The sequence below is a fragment of the Lipomyces arxii genome (genome assembly GCF_038497795.1).
Source record: "Lipomyces arxii strain Phaff 12-163 unplaced genomic scaffold V1512scaffold_21, whole genome shotgun sequence".
NCBI lineage: Eukaryota > Fungi > Ascomycota > Lipomycetes > Lipomycetales > Lipomycetaceae > Lipomyces > Lipomyces arxii.
Genome location: NW_027117720.1, coordinates 1 through 27,445, shown reverse-complemented (window position 1 = coordinate 27,445; position 27,445 = coordinate 1). Strand labels below are relative to the sequence as shown.

Genomic DNA, 27,445 nt, shown 5'->3' with positions numbered 1-27,445 from the left:
CCGCACGAATTTTCCGGGGAGAGTTCAGGCAACAACAATATCATGACTACGAAACCATACAAGGTCTTCATAACATTTATATGTACTAATTTCTTATTAAAAAGTGCGCAAAATTACAGAGTAACTTAAAATACAAACTTTCAACATAAAAAATGACGAAACAACCAAAGACTAGACAACTTGAAATAACCGACGTTCAAATTGATCTCACTTATTTGCATAGACTATATAACATACACCCCCCTCCATTTCATTCAAAATCCTCTCCACCACTACTGTAAAATAATGTTAATCAAATTTTCCCCCAATTGGAGACGAACTAATGGTAGTGTGGCTGCTTGAGATGCTGCGCGACAACCGACGGATCTTTCCCTTCCACCACCATGCAAGCACCAACACGACGCCAACACAAAAACTCATAATGGCAAATGGGTAGCCACGAGTAGTATCCTTGATTGCATGAACAAAGTTCACGAACTTACTTGTCGTCGACTTGCGCTTGATCTTGTTCTTGTTTTCCAGAACAGTTTTTAAAGTTTCAAGCACTACGGCTCGAGATACAGGCACGATTGGGACGCCGTCAATAGTCTGATCCCAGTATGACTTGGAATCCTCGTCATTGATGATGACTCGCTGACCCGTTTCCCGGACATCAATGCCGTATGTCTTTTGCAGCCACCGCTCCCAAAACAAGCCATCAACCCAGGCAAATCCAACAGTCTTACGGGGTGGCAGAACGATGTGCATGTTCTGTGCTTCCTTCAATGCCTTCTCATCGCCTTTGTCGTTTGCCTCTTCAATCTTCATTTCCTTCAGTTCACGCTGGCTCTGTCGTTCGGCCTTCTCTTCGCCAACCTGCGTGTCAATGTACTCCAAAGCGGCAGCCTTCAACTCCTTCTTTGCAATGTCAAACTCCTCCTCCTTAGACTTGTCAAGAATGGCCAACACGACGGTCCGGCCCTGCATGATCTCATGTGAGTTGGCAGCAGAGAGCTCGGGAAGAATTGGCAGCCAAACGGTTTTCATCCACGCCAAAACTTTGAGATGATCCCGCATGTCCCTTGGCGACAAGGCTGTGTAATACGAAGGCCGGCCGTCGCTAATGGCAACAAGTCTGGGAAAAGTCGTCACTCGGAACCGCGATGCAAGGACTGACGAAGTCGTCGTGTAGAGAGGAGCATGACCAATTAATGGAAGAGCAACCCGGTCAAGAGCGTCCTAAATGGTTAACACGAGCTGGCAAACACGACAACGAATTACATACAAAATCTTCCTTGGCTGTGTTATCGTCGTAAAAGTACAAGAAAATTACTTCTTCTCGCTTCTCAATTTCTTCAAACTCCGTTGCGGAAACTGAACGCACTTTAGCGCTAATCGCTTTGTTGGCGAACGCGACCAAATCACCAACACCACGCAAGCCATCGTATTCAACGCGCTCGCTTCCGACAAAATACATCAGCGATGGGTATCCCCTGAGTCTAGCGTCATTGCACAACTTCTTTTCGTTCTCACAGTTGACTTCAGCAATGTTGAGTTTTCCCTGCATCTGACGCGCAAGTTCAAGCCAAGCAGGCTCCATGGCCTGGCAGTGACCACACCATGGAACGTAAAACTTGATGAAGTATCCGTCGCGGCTTGAAGTAACGAGTTTTGTGAAGGAGGCGAAATCCAATGGTACAGAGACACCGTTTGGGTTGGGAGTACCACCTGGCGTAGCTTGACCAGCAGCTGGAGTTGAAAGTTTTGTTTGAGCACTGCCAATTCCGAGGTCGGCAGAAGCACCAGCAACAGTAGCATGTGAATTCATATGCGACATCGCATACTCTTTTAGGCCTTCGAAAGTCCTAGATCTTGTTTTGCCGTATTCTTCGACAACTTTTCCATCCTGAAACAAAATAAATGTTGGATATGCAGTCACACCGTGAGCATCGCAGAGATCACCGTGTGAGACGCAATCAATGTTTCCGAAGTGAAAATCCGCCGCGTTTGGGTCAGACGCAACATCGTCGGCCACTTTTGCCCAAATCGGTGCAATCGCTTTGCAGTGAGGACAGTAAGGAGAGTAATGTTTAATCCACCACGTTCCTTTGCCGTTTTTTACCAGAGACGCGTAGGTTGCCGGGTCAAGGTCGACAGTCGCGTCAGTTGGTGGTGTGACAGTAGTTGCTTCAGCAGCTGGTTCAGCAGCGTCAGCGCCAGCATCTTGTGCGAGTACTGCAGTAATTGCCAGCAGTAGACCTAAAAAAATAGACCAAAATGAGATATTGAAAAGTCGCATTATGAGAAGAAAGAACAGTGATCAGTCAAAGGGTAAGAGAAGAATATATTAGTAGTTCTAGCACTAAATGGCATAGAACGAAAGCAAAAGAGGTATACTTGAATAGGTAGTTGACACTTGGGTGCCTTTTACAGACCAACAGTGCCTTACACTTTAATATGGCGATGTTTAAGTAGCAAATATGTGCAAAGGAAATGCGTGAAAGGGTTGAATTTGTGCTTCTAAAGTCACACTCGCTCTCTCACTATCGAGGAGAGCAGCGGCATTATTGATAATACGGTACTAAATGCCATTGATTCAAGTGTATAATAGTTACCCGGACTGTAAATTTGAAGCCTAACCCTGATCTGCCTTCACTGCTCCATACAAACCGTCAAGTTCAAGGTACTTCAACTGCACATCATACAGAATGGCAGATCCACTGCTGCTTCTAAGGAATGCGCTGGCTTCAAAGCAATTGCCAGTGATGCTTGCATCATCTGACCCATCTAGTCCGCCGGTGGACGATATTGCAAAGGCTTCATATCTCTCGTTTCCTGCGAATCCAGACTTGGCTCCATTGGCACTATCAACGCCTACTCGTTTTGTCCGGAAACAGGGGGCAAACAGTACCGCGGGTCCAGTTGATTTAAGGGCAGCTTATTTTTGCTGGCAATGTCGAGACGAAAACGTGGCTCAATATATCGCGCTGTGTGGTGAGAAAGATGTGGTGAATCTGACTTTCTTAGAGCGTGCGTCTCTGGTTACATGGCTTGAAGGTGCAGATGATCGGTCAGAATATATCGTGTCAGAGACTACTACTGCTGAGACTGCAAATACTGCTGCTGTGGCGGCGGCGGCTACAACGATTACTCAGTCTGCTGCTCCTACTGACAATGCACAAGCAAAAGCGGCGTCAACTTTTAAAGCACGATCAATCGATCCAAAACTAGAAAAGATTTACGCGAATGAACGAGTTTTAGTCAACAGAAACACTGTTCTTCGAGGATCAAAAGGCACAGATTTTGCCTATGTCCGAAAAGAAGCTTACAATTCATTTATTCAACGATTACGAGGACGTAACAGTCAAGGTGTGCCTGCAGCGCGCCAACATGGTGCTCCATCACGACCAGGTACAGTCGCATCAGCCCCCTCTGCTGGTCCTACAGGTAAACGACGTGAGCCCATTATCTTGTTGTCGCCATCTGCATCGTCACTTCTCACAATGTCAAACATCAAAGATTTTCTCGAGCGAGGTAATTTCGTTACGTCACCGGTTATAAGCTCATCAGCAAATATTCAAATGCTTTCACGGACATTAGGTAGATTAGGCCAGTTGCGGTTCGTCGTTGTGGACTCGAGTGAGCGGTTTAAGCCTGACTACTGGGACCGAGTTGTAGCGGTATTCACAACCGGTCAAGCGTGGCAGTTCAAGTCTTACAAGTGGAGTGATCCTCATGTATTATTCCAAAAAGTTAAGGGCTTTTGCGTTACATACGCAGGCGATCCTGTGCCTGAAAACGTGCGGTCATGGAATGTTGATGTTGTCGCGATTGACAAGGTTCATCGGTTCCGGGACCGGGAAACTGTCGAGGGAGTATGGGATGTTCTTGAGAAGTGGATGGAGCTACGAGGATGGAGTGGACGATCGCGACCCAGCACATAGTTTGAACTGGATATTATAATTTTGTATGAATAAATGTCAATGTAAATATAGTATTATGTAATCTTATCACGTGCAGATGAGTATGACGTTTAGTGTAATGTCACCATTTCCATGAACTAAAAAATAATGTGCATTGCACTCATCTTCACACACTTTAAAGCATTATCTGATCCTCGATCCTTCTTTGACGTAACAAAATCAGCCAATTCTGCGCGTGTTCAGAAGTAGTGAATTCAGTCGTATTTTTTGGTGTGCTTTTTAAACAAATCAGCAAACAAAAGATGTCTGCAACATTAACAATCGGCTCATCTCTAGCAGACGCTCTTCAGCAAGCCATCGCCTCCCGTCTACGTAGCGAAGGCTTTGCTGAGGATGAGACGCCGTTCATATCAGAATTCATTATCGTCATGATTAGTAACAACAAGGATGCTGCTCAGATTCAACAGGAACTTAGTGAACTGCTAGGATCTGATCGATTCGAGCCGGGGTTTACGTCGTGGCTATTTGCTGAATTGAACGAACTCATGAATCTTGGACCTGACAAAGAACAACGGCAGGAGCAGTTACCTCAAGAAGTCATAGCAAACACGCCAAATCCTGATCTAGATGAGTACTCGATGGACGCAGATATGAGCGAAAATGTAAGCGAGCAAGCGAGCGAGCAGCCGAGTGACCAAGTGTAAGTTTGATCTGTATTGAACTGTTGCAATGATTCTAACATGCTTTTAGTCCCACAGGTCCTCGGCAGTCAGCTCGACATGGATTTTACAATAATCGACGTGGTGGTCCGGAGATGCACCGCCCACGAGGCCAGTTCGGTGGTGTTGGTAAGCCAAGTCAATTTCAGCGACCTCCACAACAGCAAAGTGCGTTCATGAGGCAGAGCGGAATGAGTCGTGGCGGGCGTGGAGGCCCACATAGATTTAACGGGGCAATGCAAAATGGCCGAGGCAATGGAAACGAGTTTCACATTCGCGGATTCGTAAACAACAACAGTGCGAACAGCGGACAAGGGTATCAGGATAATGAATATGATAATACGCCTAGTTATACTGTCATTGTTGGTGATAGCAATGACGAAACCGGTCAGGCTGGATTCACTCGTCGGGAACCGGATCGGTGTCGGCACTGGCCCAATCATGGTCAGCCCTGCAATTTTGCTCATCCTACGGAGATTTGCGAGTATGTATTTCTTACTTATGTTGAAAGAGTTTACTAACGGTAAAGCCGCTATCCGAACTGCCCCAATCGAAAAGGTCATTGCTCAAAAATTCACGTTGGAGAAGACATGTCAGAGGAAGACGCAAAAAAGTTTATAGAGTCTCATGGAACTTACGAATTCACGCCCTTGTTTCCGATGGGCAGGCCGCGAAACCAAAACTATCAACATCATCAGCAACAGCCGCAATTGCCTGTGATGATGGATCCACAACAGTACATGGCGATGGGGTATCAGAATTCTGGCGGCAACGCGCCGCAGAACGGTGGTGGCTACCAAGCGTATTCGAAAACACATTACCAAGTTCATGGCAACTACCACAATAGTGGCGGAAAGGCACGTACCTGGACGCCGAGTGCGAATGCTAGCCAAGGAGGCGATGGTGCTACTCCGCTGTGTAAATTTGGGTTAAAGGTACGTTAACTTTTACGAATTTTAAGATTAGCGCTAATTGTGGTCCAGTGTACCAATCCAGCTTGTGCCTTTTCACATCCTACACCGGCAAACTCTGAGGCGCTTGTTTTACGAAATGAAGCTTGCCCGGATGGCATTGATTGCACGGATGAGAATGTATGTTGATTTCTCTATTTAAAGTCCAAGCTAACATCAATTAGTGCGACAAAGGACATCCATCGCCTGCGTCAATGAAGGTTCAACCGGCCGAGTCCGAAGCAGGCGTCGAAGAGCTTCCTACAGCAAGCCAGCAATGCAAGTACTATCCGTACTGTACGAACCCGTATTGCAAGTTCCGACACCCGCTTTCATCCGTTCGGTGCCGCAACGGCTCGAACTGCACCCGACCTGACTGCATCTTCACGCACCCGCTGACCACGCCCTGCCAGTACGACCGCGCGTGCACAAACACGGAGTGCTTGTTTGCGCATCCGAACGGGAAGGCGAACCCGTCCGGCAAGTTACAGGCAAGCAAGGTCTGGGTCGCACCCGGACTGGCGCACAAGGACGGCGAGGGCGAAGAGAAGCACGTGAGCGACCGCAAGTTCGCGGTCGAGGACGACGTCGAACGCATGATTGTCACTGCCGCGTCGTCGAGCGTGGCTGACTCACAATAGTGTAAAAAAATGATGTGAACGATGGCTTGGTTTAGCAATTGAAAAAAGACGGCTTTGTTTTCTTGTAGCTATAGGACAGTTTCAGGTTGTGGTTGGTTATTTGTACATTAAGCATAATCAAAATTCGAAATTTTGCTTTACAGTAATTTTTGCTATTAAAAAAAAAAAATCTTACAGAGTCGTCAAATCAGCAAGTGAAAAAAATGCGTCACGATTCAGAGTCAGTAAATCCGCATATACGTAGATAGTTCTGCTGCATCTGCACCACATGTTAGCGATTTTTCATCATGCAAACCGTAAAATCAAAGGAAACCTGGCGTTCAATAATATCGTTCACGAATCCGGCCAGCGAAATCGCGACTTCGCACCACCGCTTACATCCCTGCACGTCGCCGACACTAGAGTTTCCCGTTAGTACTGCTCGCGACCGCAACATGTCTCGCGACAAAACGTACCAGTATAAATCGACGCCGTAGTTCCAGCACGTAGTAGCTTTGCCAGTTAGCTTCAACCGCTCTTGATACACCTCAAAATGACAAACCAAGCCAATGCGTCTCCTCAACAGGATATCGCTCTCTATAGTCTGTGAGTTTCGCAAGCACTTGCGCCAGAATTTGCTGCGCGACCTCGGGCCGTCTTGGAAGCGCGGTGCTGATTAGACACCGGATCCAGCGCGAGAGCTTGTCGAGATTGGTCTCGTCCTGACTCGTCATTGTCGCTCCAAGAATGATCTACCACGTCAATATGATTCACAACTGACTCACTCCTTAAGAATACTTGTAGTATGACTAGAGTTTCTGAAAAATTAGCGATCATCATCTTATTCTTGCTCAAGCCAAACCGTCTGGTGGGCTTGACGCCGACAGCAGAATGTCGACCAGCCCTTCGTATATCCGTGTGTCCGGTCTCAGCTTCGTGACTTCCTGAACCAACAAGTCAGTACACTTCACACACTCACAGACATCAAACTCACCTCAGTCACGTCGACAAGCTCAGCCCAACTTTCCAAGTTTGCAACGGCCTCAAAATCAAACGCCATCATAGCGGCACATTTATCCTTTAAGTCAGCCGTCTTCGTCTCAAGCTCGGACTGTAAATCCTTGGTCCTGTTTAGTAGTTGCAGATATTCAGTGTTCCAGAGCTTAAAAACTCGAATGTGCCGTCTTGCAAGTTGATAGAGCTCTTTCTGTAACTGTTAGTCTGATCTCGACTGTTTATATAAAGTGCGTACTTGTTCAGATATCAAATCCTTAGATCTTGCCATGTAGATCGCTGCAGATGCAGACAAAAACATCGCAAGTATTCGCTGCCATGATATGTTGATCATGATGGACTTGTCATTCTTGTCAACCATTTCAATATACAGTCCCATGAACTATCGAGTCAGCTCAAGGAGCCAAAAGCACACATAACTTAATGCACACCTTCAATGAACAGTCGGCCAATCGAACAGTCGACTCTGGTGGCCAATTGCGACACCCTTTCAAGGCCGTATTGTAGGCATTTCGAGCAAACCATTCGCACTCGTTTGCGTTAAATACATTATCGCCCTTAAGTCTCGGCCGCTTGGCAAATACGTATGCTATCTTTGTTAAAAATACGGTCAATGTACCAGCTTCAGCACTATACCATTCTCGTAGTACTGGCATAGACTATTGATATCTTTAAGTGCGTTTGCGGAACCTACTTTGTCAATCTCAAGACTAACCAGCCGAATCACGCAGCGAATTAGAGCAGGTAAATTGATGTACTCATTCACATCTTCTTGCTCGTTTGTATCAGGTAGCTTCTGTATGATCAATTGCATAGCTGCTAACGTCAACGGTTTGTTATCTCGCTCCTGCGCTTCCATGGCGCATGCACTTAATATTTTGATGTTGAACGTCGGCGAACTTGCAATCGTTTGTAAACACTGCTGAGCTAGTCTTGTTAGATACTGTCGTCGTTACATTTATTTCCCTCGCCTGAAGTGTCATCAAGCAGCGCAAGCGCAGTCTTGTACATAATATACTGTGTCTGCGGTGCCTCTCTAGACGATGCTGGCATGACCTCGAATACGTCCTGTATTGAGGAGTATTCTTGCAGACTGTAATCGCAAAGCATTATTTTCCTATAACTGTTTAGTGTGCTACCATCAATCCGAAGGTTCGTTTCACCGTAAAATTTTGGCGTTATTCGCTTCTCCTGAGTTGTAAAACAATAAATGAACAGCAAGCTTGAACCATGCCATTGCATCTTTGTACCTCTCAAGAGTATAAAACGACTCGCCAACTTTCCATAATAGCTGCCATTGTTAGTGTTCTCCGAAGACTGACGATGGTCTTACGATCTGACTGCTATACACTGCTTTGGCAGATATTGGTTTGGAAATCATTTTCGCCAATTCTGGACTGTGTCAACTTGCATGCGTGTGAATACTATTTATGATAGCTACCAGAAAACAATCTGTCCAAAGCACTTTCAGACTCCTCTCGTTGCATGGACGCATCTTTTGATATAAGATATATTCTAGTCACAAAGGCCGTCTCCAGCCATTCTTGCTCGTTGCAGAGCGCTAGTTTCTTTGTTAAAAGGTAGTCGAGTGCTCGACATGCCATCGCTGGACTTGCTGCACCAAGGACTTGTATCTCTTTCATGATGCTGTCTACTGTCAGCCGCTAAGGGCCTCTAATGAAAATTTGCATACATGTTAAATGAGGAATTGGTTAATGTGCCAAGAAATATCATTTGCATGATCACTGCTGACGTAAGCACAGTCACTTCAGTCGCTGATTTGCATACCGTCATGCATCTCTTGCGTTGAATCTTCTCGCCTGGCCACATCAAATTTTAGATCTAGTAGCCAGATTGTAGACGGGAACTCCTGTTCTTGTTTAGCCAACTCCAGTTGTCGCCGTGGCTTGCTCACGTCTTCCATTGTTCGCAATACATCCTTGGCCTTCGTTGCATCCTCCGTATCATTTGTACCAACAAGTGCTCGAACTACGCGTGTTAGTGCTGCACTTTACATTGCGTAAAAGCCGTACCGTAGTTGCGCATTACGTTGAACTTGAGCTCGATGGTTGTCTCCAGCATGTCTTCTGCTGCGTCGATACGCAAGAACATGTCTGCCGCACGGCTGAGCCAGAGTTTGGCGTCTTCAAACTGCCTTTTCCGAAGCATGTCGGCCCCAATATCGGACAGTATGTCTGCTAGATATTCCAGTTTCTTCATTGGCAAAGACGGTGTCTTGTCTTCTGGTATTTTAGCAAACATGAGTTCCATGAGAGATGTATTTTGTTGTTTCTTGGCCTGTCTGCGTCAGCTGGAATCAGGGTAGGCGATAGGAAGCATACGAGGTAAATGCGCAGGACATGATATTCGATTGTCATTGCGTAGAATAATTGCGCGTCTGTCTTTGACATCGGTGTTTCTGGGTTGGACAATGACTCGTGTAGCTTTTGATCGTTAGTAGAGTTTCAATCTTATAGAACGAGCACACTTTAGAGAGCTTGTCGACCAGCTTAGTGGCATAAACCATTTCATCATTATCTGTACCATTAATTGATTCGTATACATGTGGCGTCTCACTTACCTAAGCACATCTTTACTGCTTTCAAATAGCATTTCAAAACACGAAATCCATCTATGTATATCAGAGTAGTCCATAGGAATGCGGTTGGTGTTATACTTGACTTTGATAATCGCTGTGCACAGTCTATCATCAAGCATGATACGCTTCGAACTACAACTTGTCAGCACGTCCCAGCGTTGCATAAAAACTTGTCCATACCAGCACATGCCACTGACTTGTTTATTCCGTCTCGTTCCCGGATCAAGATTGTCGCGATGTTCCATGTCTGCGTGCCAATATCATCCAGTAAGCTGTCACTTGTACTCGTGTGTTTGCCCTTTGTTAACGTAAACAAAAGCTGTTCCAAGGTAAGCATTACGGCTTCAGTAGTATTTGCAATGCTTATGTCGTTTGGATTCGCCCTTAGCTTTTCAAGCAGCGTAGAAGCTTGTTCTAGTAGAGTTAGTAAGCGTGATTGATCAGTCCAAAATAAACCATACCCTGAACATTTCGGATCCGCTTCTCGAGAGAGGACCCAGTGCTTTGTGTCTTTGCTGATGATGTCGGTGTGTTCATCGCGTTTGCTTCATTCCACATCAAATTATGTTCGATTGAAGTTTCGAGGATTGAGACGCGTCGCGATTGTTTATTGCCCGGGTTAGGGTATATTTGGACGCGTCTTGAAGCAACCATACAAGAGATTCCATTAGATACCAGCCAGACATTTACTTTTTAAGTGTCTTACTTTAGTTTTTAATAAAATAATATATAGAATATTTTAAATCTATATATAATCACCTCAAAACCAAAAAAAAATGGTAAAGTTGGGTCAAAATATATAATTCGGATTTTAATTATTTAATTCACGAATGTTTTGTTAAACTGAGCTGACAATAATTTACTATATACTTAATTATTCTCACACGCAAAAGAATACGTTTATCTATATATATATATATATATATAAACGGCTGATTATTTTATTAAATAAAAAGAAATTTAAATATCAAATAAATAGTATTTTAAACAAATTAAATATGTCATTTTACTATCTTAAAAATAAAGTGATAAATCAACGTTGAAGCGACCTCGGTAGGTACAACCCCACACAACCCCTGAAGTTAATACAATACCAACCAGCATTGATCCCGTCAAGACCAACTACAAGCTGAACCAGAGAAAATGAGTGTATTAGGTTGACTGTTGTCACTCAAACGGAGCAGCAATGCCGAGTTTACTTGCAAGACGAGGAAAGGGTCTTGACGCTCAGAGATCATTGCTATTGGCACTTGCACAGGCGTCGCCTGCACTTTCACCGTAAGTACTATGAGCAAAACAAAAGTGACCACACTGACAAGACTCAGGGCACTAAGAGCATTCATACTTTCATACGCAACTGTCGTAGGTCCGCGTATCTTCAACATTGTCATTCGGGTAACTAGGCATCATAATCGCGCTCGTCAACTTCCTGTCGCCGTCAAGCATGTGTTATTATCAGCACTCGCCATCAACGAGCTGCCTATATTTTGGGCCGCGCTACTAGCATCATCAGTATCGTTATCAAAACTTACAGAATCAATTGTTAGATACATCACCAAGTCAAGCAAACATACAAGATTATCTGCATTCATAGCTGCCATGATCGCAAGCGGATACACACTAAGATGGCACCAAAACCTAATCAGAAGAACACCTGCAGTTCAAAAAGAAGAAGAAGTTCCGACGGACCGTCCAGTCAAGCACGAGCATGAAAGAGGACGTACGATCGACAACACATTGTTCGTATTCTCGTCAGCAATCGATTACTTATTTAGACACAGCCTGGCTGTAGCATCTGCTAAAAGAAAAGTTCCAGATATTGTGACGATAGATCTATACACATTTGTAATGTCGTCGGCGGTCGTGATGTACGCATGGTTCTACTACCCGTCACGACTTCCAAGATCATACAACCACTGGATTACTAAATTTGCTGACATGGACACGAACTTACTCGAAGCATTAAGAAAGATCAAGTCAGGGGAGATTGTCTACGGCAAAGACACAGGCCAAGCGCATTTATTAGAAGAAGGCTGTGCGAAAGTTGGACTGCCTATAGAATACGGCGACCCAGCCAAGACGGTGCCAATTCCATGCGAGCTGGTTCACGCTAACTCCACTAAGAATTGCGAACTACATGCAGCATGGCGATTTTCGCGAGCATTTAAAAGTGCGTTTCTAATATACGCGCCATTGAATCTTATTTTACTACTACGGCGAGGTCGACTCGATCGACGAAAAGCGCTGATACAGGCATTACTCAGCTCATGTCGGTCAGCGTCGTTCCTAGGCATGTTTGTCGCACTGTCGTGGTACTCTGTCTGTTTTACCAGATCAAGAATCGGCAAATACGTGTTTCCTAAAATTCATCCTACTAAATGGGATAACACTCTAGGCCCGGCTCTCGGGTGCCTGATGTGTGGATGGAGCATTGTACTAGAACTTCCCCAACGGCGCGGCGACCTGGCTTTATTCGTCGCGCCTAGAGCATTAGGAGCGTTCTTCCCCACGGATTTTGACCGGTTCCATCGATACGTCGAACGGGTTGTGTTTTCGGCCGCATACGCAGTCGTATTTTCAGCCGCTTTTTCAGCCTCGGTAGTGCGTGATGGTCGAGACGTGAAGCTACGAGGAGTGTTTGGGAATGCCATGATGGCCGTTCTTGGTCGGCGAAGAAAAGGGCTGTAGCACAAACCATCGGCATGTTTTCTGATCAAATGCCGACGTGCGCCGGGCTGAGACTTTCATGGCGACGCGTAAACTGCAGCACTGAATGCAACAGCATTCTACACGTACTTGTGCTTATTGAAGAATGTACAAACTTACTAACTAACACTGGCACAAGAATGTGGAATCTTAATGACTAGTGTAACCCGGTGCATCAATGCATTGCAAACAAATAAGTATAAAATTGCTGAACCATGATTGGACGCGGTGTGAATAACATTCCAATGCACGTAAACAATGCACAGCCCGCACTGACAACACACATTTAACACAAATCAAAACAAACGTGTCCCAAATACAAACGCGCTTGAAAGATCTATTAAGAACAAACTACAAATAAATATTGGAAATCGTGGCAGATTGATAATGTACACAGTTCGGCAACAAACTGAAAAAACTAATAAAACATAAAGTACGCGAAATAACAAACGCGACCTTTAAAACACAACCATCCCATAATATAACCATAACCAACAAAAGACACCAGAGCTATTATATTTCATACACAATGACGACTCATGATATCGCACGCATCAAGATTGTATTTATTTTGATGATGATGAGTACTTGGTAACAGCCTTGGTACCTTCTGAGACGGCGTGCTTAGCCAACTCTCCAGGAAGGATCAGACGAACTGCAGTCTGAATCTCACGCGATGATATAGTGCTCTTCTTGTTGTAGGCAGCGAGCTTAGAAGCCTCAGTAGCAATACGCTCAAAAATGTCTAACAAAATTAGAAAAACGCGTCTATATTCAAGTAAAAAAAAAAACTCATACCATTGACAAACGAATTCAAGATCGACATGGCTCGGTTAGAGATACCAGTATCTAAACATCTGATTAGTCACATGTTCTCAACAAGCGAATCGGAATGATGACGCGATTCGGAGTTAAGAAAGATAAGCCATACCTGGGTGAACCTGCTTGAGGACTATTGACGCGTCAGAAATCAATCAAAAACAAAAAATTCCAAAAAAACATACCCTTGTAAATGTAAGAAGTATAAGTTTCTTTACGAGTTTTGACTCTCTTCTTTTTGTCAGAAGGTGCGGTAGTCTTCTTTCCAGCCTCCTTCTTCTCAGCGGGAGCCTTTCCGGCAGGAGCCTTTCCAGCGGTGGCGGGTTTTTTCTCAGCAGCTTTTGGTGGCATTGTAAAAGTATAAGATTGTTGGGGTTTATAAGTAAAATTTGATTTTTGGGGGGCAAAGAGCTGGATGTGATGAAACTAGAGTTAAGAAGGAAGCGGACGGCTGGCGGGGGTCTTGTCGGGTATTTATATGTTTGGGAGACAGTGGGCCATCAACGGCAGCGCACCACATCTTTTGTGTGTGTGTGTGCGACACACCAAAACCAAGTAGCGCCGCACAACGAAAACTCAAACCCTCGTTGATGCAATCACTCACCGTCAATCTTATAAATACTACGCAATCCCCCCTCCAACTCTCGCGTTCTTGATTTTTTTCTTTTCATCCATCAATCAACCTCTGCCTTTATAAAAGCGTATTTTAAAGCCTTTTATAATCTCTTTCAAACTTATAATCAAATTTTAAAAATGTCTTCAGGAGGAAAATCTGGTGGTAAGGCCGCGTCCGGTGTTAAGGCGTCGCAGTCACGTTCCGCAAAGGCTGGTCTTGCCTTCCCTGTCGGTCGTGTTCACAGACTGTTGCGCAAGGGTAACTATGCTCAGCGTGTTGGTGCTGGTGCTCCTGGTATGTTTACATGAATCGATTGTTTTTATCGGAGTCTAATATATAAAAGTCTACCTTGCTGCCGTCCTTGAGTACTTGGCTGCCGAAATTCTTGAGTTGGCCGGTAACGCCGCTCGCGATAACAAGAAGAGTATGTTTTGATTCGATTGCGTCATCTCATTGGGTAGAATACTAATTTTAACCTTTAGCTCGTATCATTCCCCGTCATCTTCAGCTTGCCATCAGAAACGATGAAGAGTTAAATAAGCTTCTTGGACACGTTACTATTGCACAGGGTGGTGTCTTGCCCAACATTCACCAGAACTTGTTGCCAAAGAAGTCTGGCAAGCCTCTCAAGGGACCCAGCCAAGAGTTGTAAGTTCATATTACAAAGTGTATTACTACATCTTTATATCTCTTGTTATCGGGTTTATGGATCTTGTTATAGTAGTGATTGGTCTAGATGTGATAAAAATCACGTTCAATGATTAATGACGGAAATTGTGGCTATTTGTTCGTTTGGGTCTGGCTTTTGTAATTTTTATCCTTGTACATTAGTTTGTATGTTTATTTCAATGTTATAAAATATCGAATATTTATTGTCGTACAGATGGAATAGGCATGTCAGTTCATGTCAGTTTGGATTTCTCCTCGTAATTTCCTTTGTCTGATCACAAAACTTGTGGAATAAACAGGAAATGTAAAGACTAAGTTATTTGGTTTCGAAAGTTTTTATTGTATGATCGAGCAAGTGCTAGAACTATGAATAGTAAACACACGCGTTTTGATGACATACTTTCGGTTGTCTACATTGCTTGTTTATGGAGTTTCACATCAAATCATGTGCGTTCAAGCATGTTCTGCGAAGAAACAATTGGAACAGGTCTTTTACGCGTCATACGTTTTGCTTTTCGAGTTTACGTAGAAATTCGGTACCTAAGCCTTGGCGTTGATAATGTTAAGGCATACGGTATATGACTGAATGACAACTATTTATAAAATTACTTTTAAACAATACAATCCGACTTAATCCAACTTGTTAAGCGCCTTCAAAAACGTTTCGACCAGCTCATTCGTCGGCTCCAATCCAACACTGATCCGGACCAAAAACGGATCGACTCCGTATCCAGCTGCCCAGTCTTGCTCGAGGAAGTGCGCAATCACGGTGTACGGACACAGAAGCGTGAAGTTTGTGCCGAGACTTGGCCCCTTTGCGGTCTCGATCGTGTCAAAAAACTCAGGCGCGTGCTTGGACTTGTGGAACACAATCGACAACAGACCACCGTATCCGCCGTCTTCAGTCCGGCAGTCGTCGTAGTACTGACGCGTCGAGCTGATCTTTGGGTAGTACACGCTCTTGACTTTGGGGTGGTGCAGCAGAAGATCACATAGAGCTTCGGCGTTCACGTTGATTCGTCTGATACGGGACGCAAAGTCACGACTGTTGCGCTCGAGAAAGATAGCGTCCTCAGCCCACAGATTGTCCTCATAGTCCTTTGCCATGGCTGCCTTTAGCTTCTCGTAGTGTCTACCAGCAGGGCTTAGCACTAGACTACCACCCATGACATTACTATCACCGCTGAAGACCTTGGTAAGTGAACTGACGACGATGTCCGCATATTCGAGAACATGAATGTTCATGAAATTGCCTATGGTCTCATCCACAACGACCAGGAAATCGAACTTGTTGGCCAATCGTCTGATGCCGCGCAAATTTGGCGACTTGAGTAACGGATTTGATGGAAATTCACAAACCAGAGCCGAGATTTTTTCTCCGCCTTCTAGAAGCTTTTCTAACTCAAGTAAATCTTCTGATTCTCCGTTTCCGTAAAAATGAACACCAGGTCCCCACTTGGATAAGATTTTAAGAGTGTCTAAATACGGGAAGCCGAAGCATACGGACTTCAATGGCTCAGACACGGCCAAGACGAGCTGATGTGCGTTGAAAATCGAGCTCATGCCTGTTGGATACAAAAACACATCGTCTTCGGTTAGTCCTTCGACGTCACGAGTAGTTTCCTGTGGTGCAGACTCCAATACTTGCGAAACATCAAGATTATCCTCGAGCGTGCCTGCAATTCGCCGCCGTAAAGCGACCTTGACTTGCTGAACAAACGAAATGTCAAGATTTCGTCCAAATCGCTCCTCCAAGTATGTAGCAAACTCACGCGACTCATCGCTCTCGTCCTCGGAACTGGCTGTTACACTCGGTGATTCAAGCATCTTCTTTGCGTAACGCTTGAACGTATGTGGCGCACTCTTGAACGACTCTTTGATTGACATCTTTTCTGCCTTGTGTGCGTCGATGCTTTTTAATCGCTCTAGGCAGTACTCGGCCATGCGACTGGAGACACCGTCGCCTGCGTGCTGCCAGAAAGACTTGGCCAGTGCAGCTTCTTCTGAAGGGAAAAACACGACTGAGATATTCGCATGGACGCCTTTGGATGGTGGAGGAACAGTGACTTCGACCACACGAATATTAGGATCAGTTATTTTGGTCAGTCTCTTCATGTAAGTTCGGCATTTGCATGCAATCTTGTATGAAGGAAAAATAATTGCGGTTTCTCCTTCATGACCGTATTTCTCTTCGACAAACCGGAACAGCTGATAAATTCAATACTTGTTTGCAGCACACGTAGTACCAATATAGCATACCTGAGATATTTTCTCGTGATAAAAGAATCTGCCGTAATTAGTACCACTAATTTCTTTGAAATGAGCAAGACAAACCTCGGATATCCGGACTTCATTTTACCAACGACCCAGTCTTGTCCTTCCTCGTATGCCACGTTTGCACTCCATGAAGGCAACGTCACACTAACAGCATGTGGGGTATTTGCAGGAATTGGACATCCAATTACAGTTGGTGGACGGTCAAATGATGGCATTTTTATATTTTTATACTTGTCTGTGACCGTCAATATATATATGTATATATATATATGTAGATGCTTAGTAATAAATACTCTTTCTATTTAGTAAAAACACTTATTCTGTTTTCAAACACACAGAATTATTTCGTCGTAATTTTTTTTGCGTGTTTGAATTACTCCTCCAAAGCTATTTGTTTAAACTGCAAACATTTAATGATGGGTCGGCTGTATTGATTAAGGTTTGGAGTTTAACTTTATATTTTCCAGCTGGGACAAATAAAATAAAAAAAAAAAAAAAATAAATTGTTTTTATTCCCATTCTCAAAAACAGTTTAAATAAAGAATTTGTTTATTGAAAGAAAAATAAGAATGACAAAGAGAAAATCCACCGAACAATTAAACAATAAAGAAATTGACAATTTACATGAATTAGACGAACAAGAAGAAGAAGAGTTCGAAGGGTTTGAAGATGAATCTGATGATAATGACGATGAAATACAACAAAAATCAACAGTAAATGGCAAAAATACTCAAGGATTGAAGCTCAAAAAGAAGCTTAAAGCTACTCATTTAGCTGATGAACTAAGGAACATTCAAGAAGCGGTTCAGTTATATAAATCAAACATCTTCAAATTGGAAATCGATGAGCTACTTAAAGAACTAAGAGTAGACGAAAACAAGACAAAACCAGTCGACAAAATTCTTCATCAAATAAAAGAAATTGTTGAAAATATCGAACCTACTGAAGAAATGTTGCTGCCTGAAGCTGAAGAGTTAATTTCAAAGACAGGAATCAGTATTCCATTTCCTGATCCAAAACCACAACCAGATGTGCAATACAGATTCAAGTACGATAAACCTGCAGACTTTAATCTAGTCGGTCAGTATTCGCTAAAGACTATGATCAAGACTCCTCAAAAATTTGCAATTGATGTCGTCGTTACTATGCCTGACCAGATCTTTCATGACAAGGATATTTTGAATTACAGATATTTTCACAAAAGGGCATTTTACCTTGCATTCTTGGCGAGCTCGCTCCAGAAAAATGAAGACTTATCATTGAAAATTAGCTATGAGTATCTGGACGGCGACCACTTACGTCCTGTCTTACGACTTGATCCCATCAATGGTATGGCCACTTTACTTTTCGTTCTTCAAATCTAACAATACCAGACGGAACCAAGACAGAACTACACAAAGCCAAATGCTACATTCGAATCATTCCAGGGATCACAAATAGTGTCTTTAGCCACAATAAGCTATCTGGCTCACGAAATTGTATCCGATATGATCAAGCCCCGGTCGATAGCTTGAAGCCAACTCCATATTACAACTCCAGCATTCTCAGTGACACCCAGTTGTTCGACAACACCGTTTTTCTTCACAAAGCGGCTAAGTCGTCAGACTCATTTCGAGACGCTTGCAAACTTGGCGAAATTTGGCTTAGGCAACGCGGGTTCAGCTCGTCGGTCGACGGCGGTGGTATCGGTGCATGGGAGTTTTCGATCTTGATTGCGACGTTACTGGTTGGCGGCGGTTCTCATGGTTCTAGAGTCCTTTCGAAAGGCTTCAGTAACTATCAGCTCTTCAAAGCTACGCTGAACTTTATTTCTTTGAACGATTTTACTGAGTATGCCGTCACTATGGGAAACGAGGCAGTTGACACAGAAGGGTTTGATGGGCTGCCAGTATTGCTCAACAATGCAGTAGGACTTAACACTTTATGGAAAACTTCATCATACTCTTACGAAAGGGTTTGTTTTGTTGGTTGATTGCTGGTCGCATATTAACATCGTCTAGCTACGACATGAAGCTTCACTCACAGTTAAAGAGCTTGACGACATCAAAGGCGATCACTTTGACTCTGTTTTCTTGGACAGAGTTGACAGCATTGTTTACCAATACGACTTGACCGCTTCGTGTGTTTCTTGTGCTAATTGATAAAGACTAGTACTGACAGTACAGGTTGAAATTCTCGAAATCACAAAGTGACAAAGCATATCGTGAACTTGAACGCGTTTTCAGCCCATCTTACTACGCTTACTTCACATCCAAAGTTTATCGAGTTTTGAAAACCGGTCTAGGCGAGCGCGCGGCGCTGGTGTCAGTCAAGTTCAAAGAGTCTTCTCAATGGGATCTCACAGATCGCAAACCATCTTTAATCGGGGAACCTTCATTCACTATCGGATTGATTTTGAATCCTGAGCATAGCGAACAACAAGTCACGCACGGTCCGTCAGCCGAAGACAAATCCGCCGCTGATTCGTTTAGAAATTTCTGGGGTTCAAAGTCCGAGCTCAGACGATTCAAGGACGGAAGCATTACCGAAAGTGTTGTCTGGACAACGCAACCTGATCGTTCTGTCGTAGGCCAAATAATGACATACCTTATTGGTCGTCATCTTGGTGAGTCGGTGGCCGCCAGCATCACTTTTGTTGCCGATGGCTTGAACCGCCTGTTCATGGACGACCCACAGCTTGGCGAAGGAAACGCGTTTGGAAATTTTCAAAAAGCGTTGAATGCATTTGAGACGCTCCGCAAGATGCTGATAGACATTGACGACTTGCCGTTGCGTGTCAGTACGGTCATGCCGGCATCTCAAATTCTGAGGTATGCAAGCATTCAGACCCCTGCTGAGTTTCAAGTCAAGTCTGTCCACGATTTCGCCGACGTTGTGATTGAGCTGGAGACGTCATCAAAGTGGCCAGAAGATTTGAAGGCCGTGCAGCACAGTAAGGCCGCGTTTTTGCTAGGAATTGGCAAGAGTCTGGAAGCTGCTGATGCGTCCATCATCGTCCGGCCTGGACTTGGCCGTGATCTTGACACGATTGAGAACTTTGCCCACCTCGACGTGCTGTTTGCGAACGGATATGCCTTCCGGGTACGCATCACAACCGAGCGCGAGGCCAGCATGCTAAAGAACTATAAGCAAGACAAGGACCTCGGCCAGCGAACGCTCCGAAAGCTTGAACGTAAGCTGACTCTCGCAGCCAGACACACGACTGAGTTCCAGACGTTGTGTCACCGCTTCCCGTTTCTGTCGCCCACAGTTCGGCGGGTCAAGAAATGGTTTCACTCGCATTACCTGTCGCCCCATGTCGACGACATCTTGATTGAACTTCTCACACTGACCGTGTTTCTCAGACCGTTTCCCTGGACACCGCCTGCAAACGCGACAATTGGCTTTCTTCGCACGCTGTACCTGCTCGCACACTGGGACTGGCGATCTGACCCGCTGATTCTTGATATTGACAGCTCACTCAACATTCACGAAATCCAGGAAATCAGAGACTCGTTTAAGTCTTTGCGCACACACGATCCGGAGTTCTCGCAAGTAGCAATGTTTGTCGCTGTCAACTACGAGCGCTCGGGCACATTGTGGACGTCACCCGGTCCTTCAAAGGTCATCGCGTCGCGAATCACAGCGCTGGCAAGAGCAAGTTGCGAAGTCGTCAAATCCGCCATCTCAGACAAACTCACTGAGTCGGCCGCGTTTGAACGTATCTTCGCAACACCGCTGCAGGATTTCGACTTTGTACTGCACCTCAACGATCTGACCGCGGCAAACAGCTTGATAGCGTATCCACCACAGGCAGACCTGCTCTGCGACGCGGTTGGGTTGTACTTTGCCGAGCTGCAGACAGTGTTCAACGACAACGTGTTGCTGTTTCGCGACAACACGTCGAATGATGCGATTGCCGGAGTATGGGACCCGAAGGTTCTGGAACCGAAAAACTGGAAGGTGTACCTCGGATATTCGTCTCGACCTGACAAGGACGGGAAAGTAAAAGCCAACGTGCAGGCCATGGTGCGCGAGATGGCAAGGTTGGGAGGCGATCTTGTCGCCGACGTCGAAATCTATAGAGAAGGTTGAATTTTTTTTGTTTTTGCATTGGAACGGGATCATCAAAAGTAATCATAATGCATATTTAAATATCTGCCAATAATGTACAAAATTCATCAAGAACAACCTGTAAAATTATGCAAAATTTTACGACCCAACTCGTGCCCGACAGTACCGGTCCTCGACCGAGATGGCCTCATACGCGCCCTCCATCGACGTGAAAATACTGTACGAGTTCTCATGCACGTCAGAAATCGTATGTGTCTCTAGAACACGTTCCCTGCTCGACCGCCCGACCCGCTCGCTTCTGGTGTAGGTGAACGTGAAAGGCGGTGTGCCAGATAAATGAAACACAATCTCTGCTCGGTCGCCTTCGTGAATATCTTGAATGATTGACGTGCCCTCGGACACACGGACAGTCGGCACGTCGTGCACGATTTTTGTCAGGTCGCCGTGGACAAAAACCTTGCAATTCGATGCCGAATCCTTGACCGACGTGATCGTGAAATTTCCCGGCGTCGACGCGAGTCGTGAGAATGGCGAGTTGGTCGTGGCGCGCTGCCGTCTGCCGTTAAACTCGTACTCAATCTCAAATGGCGGCATTCCTGTCAACACGAACGCGATCCGCTCACCGACACAGTAGTTCATCCGCGGCGTGCTCGGCGAAATAGTCGGCACGTCAGAAACGCTGACCACGACCTGCTGCGTCGACCGGAACTGATTCCTCAGACAACCTCGAGAATCGGTCACGACAGCAATGTTGACGAGATGCCGACCTATGCCAAGAGAACTGTAAATAGACCGGAGTGCATACAAATTATCATTAATGTTCGTAATTGTAATCGTATCCATCTGACCAGAATTCTCATGCTTGACATTTAAAGCAAGAGTAAAGGGTGCAATCTGCATTTCGTTAAAACCGCACAAGAAGAACACATACCGCACACTTACCCCCACAAGTTTAATCATGATTGGATCAATCGAACCGTCCTCGACCTCGGCTCTCAAGCAAGATCTATAAACAGTCCCGGGATTAACAAAAGAAGCTTCCGGCCGCTGGAAAACAGCTTGCTTGATAGTGATTGGCGTGAACGCTTCGTTCACTATCCTAGGATTACTATACACGGAGTCGACTATTCCAGAGAACAAATACTTGTAATCTCCAAACTTGCTGGCTTCCATTGGAATGTTTGCGTACTTTGTCACCGCTTCCAGATCATACTTCACCACCTTAACAGACTTGTCCGGTCCATTGTATTCCCTCTCGTACGATATGGCAAACGGAGGCGATCCATATAGCGCAACCTCAACATTGTCCTCGTCACCTTCACATATCGCGCGTCGAACAAAAGTGGCCTCATCCTTCCTTTCTAACAAAGGAGACTCAACTAGGCGAAGTCTGGGCTGTTCAAACCAGCTTAACTCAAACGTGGTCGAACCAATTTTGGCCCCAGGACAATAAGCGTCAGCCGCGTCCATGATTTCGTAAGTTCCTTCTTCTCTCGCCTGAATGCTGTCCCCGTTAGCGCGACGAACAGACACGGTTTGCAAACTCGTGACATTTGTCCGGCTGGTGTACGCATACGTCACACTCCAAGGCGCCTCACCACTTAGCGCAAGAGGAATATTTACTACCTGACCCTTCAGAGTCATCGAGCTCATCTTGCCCTCTATAGGAATAAACTTTGCGGTAGGTCTCTGTCTTCTAACTTCGATTCTGGCGTCAGCTACACTGAGGGTATTCTTGCATCCATTACCGTCCTCAATCGACAGCAAAATGACAGTGTAGGAACCTCCATTTGTGAGCGGCGCGGTAGTGAATCGACGAGTGGGGCCTTCAATGTCCGAAACAACTTGCTGCTTCCGCTTGTTTCCGTGAAGAATCTCATAAGTCAGAGTAAACGGTCCGCTTCCGTGGAAATTCACGTCAAAGTCCGCCGAGTCTCCCGTGCAGCACCGTTTGCTTAGTGATCCTTCGGCAAATGTAGCGCTGGCAAGGACCTTAACCGTCTGCTCCGTCCGGAACTGCCGTCTGTCAAGTATAATGCTAGTGTAAAGCGAGTCTCCAAGCATCAAGAATTCATAAGTGTAGTGCCCCGCTGAATCAGGTCTGAACTGAAGCTGATGACGAGTATTGCGAACAACCAGCTTCTCCATCTTGATATCTTGCTTGTCCTTGATAACATTATACCGTAGCTCAAATGGTGGTGTACCGGTGAATGTAAGGTCAGCAGTGACACCGATCGATCCGGCACATTTGTCTTCAATATCTTCGAACTTGACCGCTACAGTCGGCTCCGAAGGAGTTAGAGCAAGACAAGTCGACGACTCCAAAATGTCTCCCTCGCAGTATTGCCCGCGAAGTTTTTCCATTACATACGTTCCCGGTTTTCCTATCGGCAACATTTCACGACCCGGCCTTAAATCTGCCTTGAGAAACTGGGGTGAAGAGTGCCCGTCGACCGGAGTAAACACATAGTCCACAGAATATGGACCTTCAGATCTGGTACCGCCTAACTGTAGCGGCACATCAACACTTCTGCCTTTGGCGAGATTGACAGGCTGTTCAGCACTGCATGAAGAGAAACGAATTGAAGGTCGGGGATGCACTAGAAATCCGTAATTTAAACCCTTCTTTTCTAGGTCTGGTGACTCTTCGCGATCTTTGTCCGCGTAAATGCTAGTGTAATTTACCAAGTTTCCAAGTCCATCTTCAACTTCATCAATCATGTATGACCATTTCCCTACGGTTCCAAGATTGGTGTCCAACGAAATGTCAATATTTCGTGGAAGTGCCCATTCCAAGGTTTCGCCGCTATGCCAGACCCTGCCGTACCTGTTGTGCTTGCTTTGAAGTAACGGTGATACAAAATGATCTGGTTGAATACTTTGAACCGAAAACAATGCATCTCTACCTTTGATAGATCTACTATACTTGACTCGGAGAGGAGGTACTCCATCAACCACCATTGATGGCGCATCATGATCTCCAATACACCGATCTACTGAAACAGAGTCCTTATTATCTGGCCTGATACTCGCTCTTGGACATTGAGATACCATTACATCGACTTGATAGAGCTTCACGTCAAGATTCGTAGTGTCGACTATTCTTTGCAAACGGTACAACCCAGTCTCCTTTACTGGCAACTTAACCTCAAGCATTTTGGTTTTTGATTTTTGAGATCTGGCGTCACTCACATCTTCCGTAAATTTTCGAAGCTCCTTTTTTGTAAAATTGAGGGTAGAGTACGACGTATCATTATATCTCACATGATACACCTGGATCAGATTGGGCTCTGTTGCGTTAAGTCTTATTGGAAGATAAACTGTATTCTGGGTTTCTGAATCAATGCAAAATGCCTGACCCTCAGGATTAAACCTTGCTGTACTTTCTGGTAAAATGTGTACTATATGTCGTCCAGAAATGTGTGACGCTTTTTGCACCACGTCTTTTGCACGTACACGATGCTCTGAAATAGACAACTCGCGATCATACACCGCCTTCCAAGCAGCGGAGACAAAAGCAGAAATTGGCAGAGCTGAAGCAGACGACAAGAAAATTGTCCAGACTGAGCAGATCACAATCTGCATTATTGTGACTGTCGGCGAAAACGTGAGCCATGGTATTCTCAACACTGGCAATGCCTACGTATTTAGTCAGCAAACCGATTAGAAGGTAACTTGACACTTGTCATACAAAAATGTATAATCCTTCAATGAACAGATATTTGAATGCAAATGTTAATTCTGCGTCCGTACCACCGTCGCGGTGAAGCTGCGTAAGATCATATAACTTCCACGCCTGAATGAGCAGAAATAAGCTTATGGCATACAATCGCTGTGACCCAACATCGACGTAGGACTCCGGAATCAAAGGAGGAAGTAGTCGAGGCTCAATAGCGGCTGGAGTCCGTTCAGTCGATTGCACTCGTGGCGATGGCGCCTTCGTTTGTTGAAAAAACTGCGGTTTTCGAGGTGGAGAAGCCGGAAATGCAGACGGCAGTCTCGTTGTTCTTTGAGTGAAGTAGTTCGGCGTCCCAGGCGGTTGCAGAGATGGGACTGGCGTGTTGCGGATCAGGAAGTTGTTAGGAGGACGCGTGCTTGGCTTTGGCGGAGACGTAAACGGAGACTGATACGACGACATTTTTCAATCGTCGTCGCAAAACCTACTTAATCTTCTTACCAAACCAATTTCAACGCATGTAGAAAGGGAATTGCCCGAAATATGTCCGTATCTCTTTTGATTGCTTTGTTTTTTAATTTACCCTGATTGAAATCAGGAACAGATGCAGGACACAAGACCCTTTGTTATTGTTTACATTCCTGGATTTCTGGGGTAATTATGACGGATCTCGACTCGACGCGTGTTTCCAGCATTAGAATTCAAACAATGCTTGAATGATTTTAGAAATATAACAGCAACTTCTAAGAGGCTATTTTTAACGGTTAAAAATGGTTTCTACAAGAAGTAATAGAAAGAAGAAAGCACGAACAAGCGATATCCATGAGAACAGGACAAAGACTGAGGAAGAAGTTGAACCCGAAACCAAACAGAATCAGAAGACTCATCAGAAATCACCTACGGAACAGTCGTCACATGAGCGAATTGAGTTTGAAGGATGGTCAACAGTTGAAAGCTCACCTGTAAGCGCATGACGTGTTATGGGCTAAGTATAAGTTTGATCTGATAACTGTAGGAAATATTCACGGATATCGTCAAGCATGCTGGAGTCACAGGCGCGAAGGTGGTAGAACTATACTCACTAGATATTGATACACTCAAATACCTTCCTACGATTTTTGGGCTGGTGTTTCTGTTCAAATGCGTTGAAGATGACTCGGAGCTAGAAGAGCAAGAACCAGATGTCGGAGAAACAAAGCAACCGTGGTTTGCAAATCAGGTTGTGGATAACGCGTGTGCAACGCTAGCACTGTTAAATATTTTAATGAACGCGTTTACTACGTTCAAAGATAGCAAACTTGATATTGGAGAGCATCTTCGAAGTTTCTACGAGTTTACCTTGCCATTACACTCAATTGACCGAGGATTGGCGTTAAACAGCTTTGAGTTTATGCGTTCAGTCAACAACATGTTTGCGACCGCACAAGAAATTCGCGAGTCATATATAGCACTATACGAAAACTACATGGAGTCAATAGGCAAAAGACGAACCGCAGATGGCGGTGATGAGGACGATGATAATTATCATTTTGTTGCATACATTCCAATAGACAAAACATTATGGGAGTTGGATGGATTGAAAGATGGCCCAATTCATATTATCGACTGTGAAGACAGTCAAGACTGGACAGCAGAAGCGGCAGTACAAATACAGCGCCGAATAGAGCGTTATTCAATGGGCGAGATTAGATTCAATTTAATGGCCATTATTGAGGACTCTGACGAGCAGATGTCAAATTTGACAGAACTTGCAAAGACTGAAATTGCATTGATAGAGAAACGACTTGATGAGACTTGCACAGGATGGGACAAAGACTTAGCACCTGATAGAAAACGGCAGACAGTGGAGGAGAAATTAATAGAAAAGCTAAGAGATCAAAACAGATCGATCTATGAGTCAATAGTATTTCAACATGATGGAAATGTATTGCTTGAAACTCTTTCTTTGGCTGACTCAAAACTTGCTAGGCTTAATGCGCTGCAAGAAGAACAATCGGTACCAGTGAAGGTACGGTGATTATCTCTTTAAGTGTTACGATGCTAACGTTGTGTAGCCGTTGGACAAACTACGACCGTCGGATCTAGCAGATTTCAGTCGCGAATTGATTGCAAAGCTTTTGGAAAATGACGCGGAACTGGGACAGTTGATCATTGCAGCTGCGGACAGCAAATGATTGTCATTACAAGATAATTTGAAACTGGAACTAGCAAAACAAAGCTGAACGTAGCCGTAAAGGTGCAGAAGGCGGGACAGATATTATGTTACAAGCCACGGTAATACTTCAATTCAGCGCAAATTAGACTACACAAGCAAATAAAAGGCGTTAATTTTTGGGGAACTGCGCTATTTGGGACACTGCATTATTTTATGCCGTAACAACATTCGACTGTATGATACGACATAGATGTAAATAGATGTGAAGCTATCTAATATTCTCTTAAACTCCTCTTCGTCCCATGTCAACTCTTTACTTCTACGTCATTGAGCGCACTACTGGTTCTTTAGAATTAAAGAATTATGATTATAAATTATGGTATTTAATAACTAGTATCAGCTCCAGTCAACAGTAGTAACCACTTCATCAGACGCCAGGATTATACATCACAGTTCTGTCACAAATAAAGTTGAGGCCCAGTTCAATTATACCAGCAGCCTTAAACAAGTCAACAAATAACAAAAAAATAAAAAACATTATATACTTTGCTGTCGAATTGGACGTAGCTATTGAGATTATTCAAAGAGTTCTTCACTGTCACCGATTCAAGAGCAACAATGTCTGTAAGCCGATGGAGACTTGCAATGTGCAGCCTCAGGACCGCAGTCA

General features: G+C 44.7%; 11 protein-coding genes across 11 annotated transcripts; 6 read left to right on the top strand and 5 right to left on the bottom strand.

Moving 5' to 3' along the window:
- Positions 1–76: 76 nt before the first annotated feature.
- V1512DRAFT_292793 (thioredoxin-like protein) lies at positions 77–2,531 on the bottom strand. The gene is made up of 2 exons (XM_066918309.1): positions 1,265–2,531; positions 77–1,218 (listed from the first exon to the last, which is right to left on the bottom strand). The coding sequence occupies exons 1-2, from the start codon at positions 2,276–2,278 to the stop codon at positions 289–291; spliced, it is 1,944 nt and encodes a 647-aa protein (XP_066769761.1). The 5' UTR covers positions 2,279–2,531; the 3' UTR covers positions 77–288.
- Positions 2,532–2,651: 120 nt separating this feature from the next.
- Positions 2,652–3,973, top strand: V1512DRAFT_266830 (RNA pol II accessory factor, Cdc73 family-domain-containing protein). Its single transcript, XM_066917166.1, has one exon. The coding sequence runs from the start codon at positions 2,688–2,690 to the stop codon at positions 3,921–3,923; it is 1,236 nt and encodes a 411-aa protein (XP_066769760.1). The 5' UTR covers positions 2,652–2,687; the 3' UTR covers positions 3,924–3,973.
- A 102-nt stretch (positions 3,974–4,075) lies between these two features.
- V1512DRAFT_277784 (uncharacterized protein) lies at positions 4,076–6,341 on the top strand. The gene is made up of 5 exons (XM_066917934.1): positions 4,076–4,602; positions 4,653–5,105; positions 5,151–5,556; positions 5,605–5,712; positions 5,757–6,341. Exons 1-5 carry the CDS (start codon positions 4,205–4,207, stop codon positions 6,210–6,212), a joined length of 1,821 nt encoding a protein of 606 aa, XP_066769759.1. The 5' UTR covers positions 4,076–4,204; the 3' UTR covers positions 6,213–6,341.
- A 79-nt stretch (positions 6,342–6,420) lies between these two features.
- On the bottom strand, positions 6,421–10,362 carry V1512DRAFT_211807 (meiosis protein SPO22/ZIP4 like-domain-containing protein; the record flags this gene model as incomplete). The annotated part of the gene is made up of 23 exons (XM_066913543.1): positions 6,421–6,471; positions 6,526–6,610; positions 6,668–6,704; positions 6,754–6,943; positions 6,990–7,009; positions 7,054–7,135; positions 7,186–7,398; positions 7,444–7,587; positions 7,637–7,794; positions 7,842–8,132; positions 8,162–8,322; positions 8,369–8,496; positions 8,539–8,597; positions 8,647–8,852; positions 8,899–8,953; positions 8,994–9,075; positions 9,121–9,194; positions 9,239–9,503; positions 9,548–9,649; positions 9,694–9,743; positions 9,787–9,936; positions 9,985–10,218; positions 10,266–10,362. 23 exons carry the CDS (start codon positions 10,360–10,362, stop codon positions 6,421–6,423), a joined length of 2,934 nt encoding a protein of 977 aa, XP_066769758.1.
- A 511-nt stretch (positions 10,363–10,873) lies between these two features.
- Positions 10,874–12,790, top strand: V1512DRAFT_266816 (uncharacterized protein). Its single transcript, XM_066917165.1, has 2 exons — positions 10,874–11,082; positions 11,130–12,790. The coding sequence occupies exons 1-2, from the start codon at positions 10,991–10,993 to the stop codon at positions 12,490–12,492; spliced, it is 1,455 nt and encodes a 484-aa protein (XP_066769757.1). The 5' UTR covers positions 10,874–10,990; the 3' UTR covers positions 12,493–12,790.
- V1512DRAFT_77481 (histone-fold-containing protein) lies at positions 12,710–13,881 on the bottom strand. The gene is made up of 4 exons (XM_066918504.1): positions 13,515–13,881; positions 13,442–13,462; positions 13,309–13,359; positions 12,710–13,255 (listed from the first exon to the last, which is right to left on the bottom strand). The coding sequence occupies exons 1-4, from the start codon at positions 13,678–13,680 to the stop codon at positions 13,077–13,079; spliced, it is 417 nt and encodes a 138-aa protein (XP_066769756.1). The 5' UTR covers positions 13,681–13,881; the 3' UTR covers positions 12,710–13,076.
- Positions 13,882–14,082: 201 nt separating this feature from the next.
- On the top strand, positions 14,083–14,597 carry V1512DRAFT_211797 (histone-fold-containing protein; the record flags this gene model as incomplete). Its single annotated transcript, XM_066913542.1, has 3 exons — positions 14,083–14,239; positions 14,289–14,369; positions 14,428–14,597. The coding sequence occupies 3 exons, from the start codon at positions 14,083–14,085 to the stop codon at positions 14,595–14,597; spliced, it is 408 nt and encodes a 135-aa protein (XP_066769755.1).
- Positions 14,598–15,197: 600 nt separating this feature from the next.
- On the bottom strand, positions 15,198–17,270 carry V1512DRAFT_266810 (pyridoxal phosphate-dependent transferase). The gene is made up of 3 exons (XM_066917164.1): positions 16,949–17,270; positions 16,874–16,901; positions 15,198–16,822 (listed from the first exon to the last, which is right to left on the bottom strand). The coding sequence occupies exons 1-3, from the start codon at positions 17,104–17,106 to the stop codon at positions 15,245–15,247; spliced, it is 1,764 nt and encodes a 587-aa protein (XP_066769754.1). The 5' UTR covers positions 17,107–17,270; the 3' UTR covers positions 15,198–15,244.
- A 141-nt stretch (positions 17,271–17,411) lies between these two features.
- Positions 17,412–21,024, top strand: V1512DRAFT_77431 (Nrap protein). Its single transcript, XM_066918503.1, has 4 exons — positions 17,412–18,220; positions 18,265–18,845; positions 18,892–19,010; positions 19,057–21,024. The coding sequence occupies exons 1-4, from the start codon at positions 17,461–17,463 to the stop codon at positions 20,963–20,965; spliced, it is 3,369 nt and encodes a 1,122-aa protein (XP_066769753.1). The 5' UTR covers positions 17,412–17,460; the 3' UTR covers positions 20,966–21,024.
- Positions 21,000–25,178, bottom strand: V1512DRAFT_277777 (uncharacterized protein). The gene is made up of 3 exons (XM_066917933.1): positions 24,636–25,178; positions 21,887–24,583; positions 21,000–21,838 (listed from the first exon to the last, which is right to left on the bottom strand). Exons 1-3 carry the CDS (start codon positions 25,080–25,082, stop codon positions 21,083–21,085), a joined length of 3,900 nt encoding a protein of 1,299 aa, XP_066769752.1. The 5' UTR covers positions 25,083–25,178; the 3' UTR covers positions 21,000–21,082.
- A 26-nt stretch (positions 25,179–25,204) lies between these two features.
- Positions 25,205–27,049, top strand: V1512DRAFT_292783 (ubiquitin carboxyl-terminal hydrolase). The gene is made up of 3 exons (XM_066918308.1): positions 25,205–25,582; positions 25,636–26,628; positions 26,675–27,049. The coding sequence occupies exons 1-3, from the start codon at positions 25,391–25,393 to the stop codon at positions 26,792–26,794; spliced, it is 1,305 nt and encodes a 434-aa protein (XP_066769751.1). The 5' UTR covers positions 25,205–25,390; the 3' UTR covers positions 26,795–27,049.
- Positions 27,050–27,445: the final 396 nt, after the last annotated feature.